General features: G+C 37.8%; 1 protein-coding gene across 1 annotated transcript in view; it reads left to right on the top strand.

The window, feature by feature from the left end:
- LOC110114490 (glutamine--fructose-6-phosphate aminotransferase [isomerizing] 2) overlaps positions 1–4,456 on the top strand; it is a 10,219-nt gene extending 5,763 nt beyond the window's left edge. Inside the window, exons 5-11 of the mRNA XM_020847388.1 lie at positions 1,346–1,510; positions 2,476–2,797; positions 2,877–3,127; positions 3,211–3,325; positions 3,415–3,670; positions 3,854–4,022; positions 4,170–4,456. Of these exons, the coding sequence (XP_020703047.1) occupies positions 1,346–1,510; positions 2,476–2,797; positions 2,877–3,127; positions 3,211–3,325; positions 3,415–3,670; positions 3,854–4,022; positions 4,170–4,253 (1,362 nt within the window). The 3' untranslated portion in view covers positions 4,254–4,456. The remainder of the gene's footprint in view (positions 1–1,345; positions 1,511–2,475; positions 2,798–2,876; positions 3,128–3,210; positions 3,326–3,414; positions 3,671–3,853; positions 4,023–4,169) is intronic.
- The last annotated feature ends 1,889 nt before the right edge of the window (positions 4,457–6,345 follow it).

The following is a 6,345-nucleotide window of genomic DNA, read 5'->3' as shown; positions in this document are numbered from 1 at the left end:
TGAAATTCAAATTTTGAATTTCAAAATCTTCCCTAATTGGACAATGTCATATTTTGGAAAGTTTTAAAGCTCATTCAATTTATTTTAAATTGGATTTGATTTAATTTTCCTCTTCCTTATTGAGAAAACCAAATTTGGAAGCTTTTAACTCCCCACCAATCCTTCCCCTCTTCCGCCTATGCCGCCGGCCCATTAATGGGTTTCTCCCATTTAATGCCCAATTAAGACTCAAGCCTTATTTGAATTTGAATTCAAATTCAAATAAGGCTTGAGTCTTAATTGGGCATTAAATGGGAGAAACCCATTAATGGGCCGGCGGCATAGGCGGAAGAGGGGAAGGATTGGTGGGGAGTTAAAAGCTTCCAAATTTGGTTTTCTCAATAAGGAAGAGGAAAATTAAATCAAATCCAATTTAAAATAAATTGAATGAGCTTTAAAACTTTCCAAAATATGACATTGTCCAATTAGGGAAGATTTTGAAATTCAAAATTTGAATTTCAAACTGAGGAGTTATCTTCCTAAATCAATGGAGGCTATTTTGGTAGGTGGTAATGATGGCATTAATCATCATTAAAGGGGGATGGCCAATGGGGGCCGGCGGCATGGTGGTGGGAGGCTTGGGAATGCGGTTGGGGGGAAAAGTGGGGCTAGGCCGGCGGTTCGGTGGGCTAGTAGGTTGGCGGGTGGGCTTTGAGGTGGTGGAGCTAAAGGGGAAATTTGAGTGGGAGGGGATGGCCGGTGGTGGTAGGGGAAGGAGGAGTCGTCGGGTGGGATGGGAAAAAGAAGAAAAAGGAAATAAGATAGATTAACCACGAGCCGCGGACTCTTCCAACGACTGGTGGGTATTGCGCTTGCTCTCACCTCGAGCTCTCTCTCTCCCTTCTCTAGGGCTCTCACAAGAAGAAGAAGAAGAAGAAAAAACACATAAAATTTTATTATCAAATCATCATCCCAATACAATAGAAATGACCCATATATATAGGCCTCACCAAAAAGAAAAGAAACAAAGACTAAAATGCCCTCGGGGCTACAACATCAAATGACTACCCATAAGGCTAAAACAGTCAAACTGAAAATTAAAAAAAAAAAAAAAAAAAAACTATAACATAAAATGACTCAAAAATATAAGCTCCTGATCGTAGCCGTCGATTTCCGGTGTCTCCTTTGATAAGCACGCCAAAATCTCCTGCTGATGTCCTCAGCAATTGGTGTTATTGCATACCTTCTTTAATTCCATGAAACATATGACTTGTTCTTGTAACATCTATTATTTTGACAACAATCTATAATCTTATTTATGTCAACTGACTTTATTATTATACCGTTTATAATACATTTTTTACAGGGTCTAACTGACGAAAAGAGCTATGCGGCATCATTTGGTGATGTTAAAACCCTTACAGCTGATGGTCAGCCCAAGGAACTATTTTTCTCTAGTGATTTGTGTGCAATTGTGGAACACACCAAAAATTATTTGGCTATTGAGGATAATGAAGTGGTGCACCTTAAGGTAACGCTAATGATCTGGTTTTTTTTCTTTCAGCCTATCTAATTAGCAGAGTAAATTTACTAGCTAGCTCGATAAGGCCCTGAAACGCTGTTGCTTTTTTCATTGACCCCTTGTTATTTTTCTAGAATTATTTTTGTGTAAGCTCTTTAGCCTAAAATAACTGTTGGTACACAAGTTCTAGATTTTTCATCCAATGCTTCTTTTCTCCACTATGCCAGATTTAATTTTGTTCCTGAGTTCTGTTTGAACAAAAATAGATAGTTTGCAGTATTCTCCTTTTATTGGATTGTTTTGTGACCCTGATCTATTGAAAACTTCATTTCGCTTTGTGGAGTTATCTATTGCTCATGATACACTTATTTTGAATGCTCTCAAATTTTCTAGCTAAGGTTTTGTTTCTTAGTATGCGTTCTTGTTTCTTTAATTGAGAATATGCTAGCTTGCCTAAATATAGACTATCCTCTGCTTTCTTGACAGATAGGAAATGATCCGCCTGTGCAAATGGTAGCGCACAAAAATACATCTCTAGTTGAATGTAGCATATCATTATAAGATGCTCTTTATTTGTGTTTGAGTCGAAATCTTTTTTCACGGCATAAAAATACTCCATGGGACTTCATGGGTTATAATATTAGTTATATGTTATAACTTCGGTCTTACAACTTCTCAACCAGTAGTCTTCATCCTGACATCTCTGTTCTGCTCCTTCACGCTTCTATATCAGACTTTCCTTTTATCCTCTGCCAGTTTTAGCTAATGCTGTGGTTCAAGTAATTTTTATGGTTCGTTTAACTAAATTTCGCCTTTCTTTTGGTTTTTTGACAGCCTTGATTTTCACTTCATGCAAAAAGAGGATTCACACTTAATTGACTGATCGCTAGTTTATTTCACTTGGCTAAAAATACTCTTTGATTTAGAATATTCTTGAGGTCGACTTCCATTTAATTTTTTGTTGATAATATCAGGATGGAAGTGTCTCAGTTCTGAAGTTCGATTACAGTAAGGAAAAGCCAGCATCTGTGCAGCGTGCATTATCTGTTCTTGAGATGGAAGTTGAGCAAATAAAGAAAGGAAATTATGATCACTTCATGCAAAAAGAGATTCACGAGCAACCCCATTCTTTAACTACAACAATGAGGGGAAGACTTAGAGATAAAAGCGTTGTTTTGGGAGGTCTCAAGGATCACCTAAAGACAATCAGGCACAGCAGGAGAATTATATTCGTTGGTTGTGGTACAAGCTATAATGCAGCTTTGGCTGCAAGACCGTTTCTGGAAGAGTTGTCAGGTTAGAATCTAATTTTTACTTGTTTCAATATGTTTAAGGGATTCTTGTACTGATGGTTCAATAAAATTTCAAAATTAAGGAATCCCTGTTACTATGGAGCTTGCAAGTGATTTGCTGGACCGCAAAGGCCCAATTTACAGAGAGGACACAGCAGTATTTGTTAGTCAATCTGGAGAAACTGCCGACACTCTTCTTGCACTTGAATATGCTCTATCAAATGGGGCACTTTGTGTTGGCATAACGAATACTGTTGGCAGTACACTAGCAAGGAAAACACACTGTGGTGTCCACATAAACGCTGGCTGTGAGATTGGCGTCGCTAGTACAAAAGTAAACATAATTAACAAATCTCCTTTCTGCTTTTGATCAAATGCAGTTCTATATCACTAATGGTCTGTCATGAACTTCATTAGGCATACACCAGTCAAATTGTTGTAATTACCATAATGGCTTTGGCAATCGGAGCTGACAGCATATCCACACAATCAAGAAGAGAATCAATTATAAACAGTCTGTCTGATCTACCCGGTAAGCTATTCTTTTGTATATAAAAGTGCATTTCACAACCATTATAGAAACTTATTTTTCTTTTTTTTTTTTCCCAATTTTTTTCACAGATAAGGTTAGAGAGGTTCTACGCCTTGATAATGAAATGAAAGATCTTGCCGAATCATTGATGCAAATGCAATCATTGCTTGTATTTGGAAGAGGTTATAATTATGCCACTGCACTTGAGGGTGCTTTGAAGGTAAAAGAAGTAGCACTCACGCACAGTGAAGGCATGCTTGCTGGTGAAATGAAACACGGACCATTGGCGCTTGTGGATGAAACTCTTCCAATCATTGTTATTGCCACTCGAGATGCTTGTTTCAGGTCAGTTAGTTCCTACTTATCAAAATTTAAGCTTTGTTTGGGACACCTTTCTTGCTGCTTCTTAAAGCAATTTTTTAGTACAAAATTAAAATTTTTTACTAAAAAGATGCTTTAAGAAGCACTAAGAAAGCCTTCGCAAACTAAGCCTTAGTATACTGAGCATAATTTTCCTGATTCTGACAGCCAACAACAATCGGTAATTCAACAACTTCATGCTCGCAAAGGTCGTCTGATAGTAATGTGCTCCAGTGGAGATGCAGCATCTGTATGTTCTGGTGGTTCTTGCAGGCTAATTGAAGTTCCTTTGGTTGCAGACTGCCTCCAACCAGTAATCAATATAATTCCATTGCAGGTAACTCCAGCCTCTTTCAAAACATAGCATTTTTCTTTAGGAGCTGTACAGCAGCAGCTATTTATGTATGCTTAGCGTGTTATTTCCAGACAGATTTTCATCCTCGTTTTGAGAAGACGCTCATGTAATTTTGGTCTTTCTTTGCAGCTGCTAGCCTACCATCTGACAGTGTTACGAGGATATGATGTGGACCAACCTAGGAATCTTGCCAAGAGTGTAACCACACAATGAGTAATAAATCCATAACTTCGCGTTTGTGTTATTTGTAGAATTTAATTTAATCAGGTTTTAGTTATATCTTGGATTTCTTAAGTTCAGTTGATAGTCTTCGATTTATGGTAGGGTAGGGGAGAATTCTCTTTTCTTGCTGATTATTTTATTAGTAATGCTATATTACCAAAATAAATAAATAAATAAAAAGATTGTTAATCTCATTATCCGCCTCAATTCAAGAAATTGAGATTTTGTGAAGATTTCAATCGAGTATGGCATGGCTGGTGTTATCTTTGAGGTTTATGTGTATATTTGTAAGCCGAAAAGCTCCTTGGAATTGGTCAGTTCTTTGAAAGAGATTTGTCTTTAGATTTCTCATTGATTTAGTGATGAGGCCTAGCCTGGCTTGACTAGGAATAATTATTAGGTCCGGACACTTGACGTAGATCTACATCCGAACGTCAATAACATGTCGTCACGTGCTATTACTCTTTACCGCGCGGCCTGACGACCTGACCTAGACCGGAACCCGGTATTGCTATGTTCGGGTATTGCTCGGTATTGCTAGGTATTATTCGGTATTACTAGGTATTGTTTGGCAATAACGAGAAATACTGCTCTGTCAATACCAATACCTAGCAAAATTGGGGTATTGTTAGGTATTGCTTGGTATTGCTCGGTATTGCTAGGTATTGGTCTTGACAGATTGATATTTCTTGTTATTGCTGAGCAATATCGAACAATACCTAGTAATACCCCGGTCTGCACAAATCAGATTAGGTCCGGACACTTGACATTGCTCTACATCCGGACGTCAATAGCATGTCTTCACGTGCTCTTACTCTTTACCGCGCAACCCGAACCAGACCGGAACCCGGTATTGCTATGTTCGAGAGGTCTTTGAGTGAACTGACTTCCGTTTTAAATTCATGTTGTTGTTTTTATGTAGATGGTTGAGAGAATTTTGTAGAGGAAATTGAAGTTTTACTTTTACCTTAAATTTTCTTGAATCTCCTCTTTATTGTGGGCTCCACAAAAGATTAAATTTTAAATTTTAGATTGCTTCCTTATCTTCTCATCTTTACACGTGGACGTTAACTTTGATTTGTTCACGAATTTAGGCTTCCATCTGTGTACATATTTACATTCCATGCCCAGGCATTATTTTGTGGAGATTGGTTATTGACGATGGAGCCTTCTTTCTTTGGACCTTCTTGACCTCTTTGATAGCTTTTTATTACAAAATAAGAAATTTTTATTTTTATAACTTGATTTAATATGGCTAAACTAAAAATTTATTTTCTTTTGTTCAACCCTATTAGCCTGAATTAGGACCTGGAAGAGCCCCTTGGATCATGATATGAGCCCCGAGTAACCTACATACGGATCACAAGCATATTATTCATGCTGACATTAAATGCAAATATGTATTAAAAAAAAGCACATGATAACTTCAAAAGCTATTACATGCACTCATTTAAAGAGATTTTGTTTTGTTATAGTTCCAAATATTTCCCATCAAATATAAAAAAAATTGTAAACAGATATTCACGCCTTTAAAATTACCACATGGATGAGTATAATCATCTATGATGCACAAACACAGACAAGGAAAAAAAAAAAAAAAAAAAAAAAAAAAAATCATACATGTTTGATTGAATTATATAACTGACTTTCAATTTCATCATAGGGTGTAAATGAGTCGAATCGTATAGAGTTTTAGTACTATCAAGCTTAGCCCGTCAGTCAGAAAGCGAGTTTGAACTCGAGCTCAAGTTCAAATTCATCCCACTATGAACAATCTTGTACCGGCTCGTGAGCCCATGTCATCCCCCCCCTCCCCTCGTAAAACTTCCTGCACAATTTCTTGCCTGGAAATTTCCAGCCCGCGAAACTCTTGCATGTGATTTCATGCCCGCGAAATTTCCTGCTCGTAAATTCTTGCCCGTGATTTCCGTACGTGAGCCTCTCGAAGAGCTCACAACTCGAGCGGTGTGTTGTTCGAACTCGAGCTCGATAAGCCGTCGAGCTCAAAATCCTATTCGAGCTCAACTCGTCAAGCTTGTTAATGAGTCGAGCCTGAGCCAACTCGAGAGTAGGCTTGATGACT

The sequence above is a fragment of the Dendrobium catenatum genome, unplaced genomic scaffold (genome assembly GCF_001605985.2).
Source record: "Dendrobium catenatum unplaced genomic scaffold, ASM160598v2 fragScaff_scaffold_1608, whole genome shotgun sequence".
In the NCBI taxonomy this organism is placed as follows: Eukaryota; Viridiplantae; Streptophyta; class Magnoliopsida; order Asparagales; family Orchidaceae; genus Dendrobium; species Dendrobium catenatum.
Note: the sequence above shows the minus strand (reverse complement) of the source record. Positions and strands in the feature narration are given on the sequence as shown.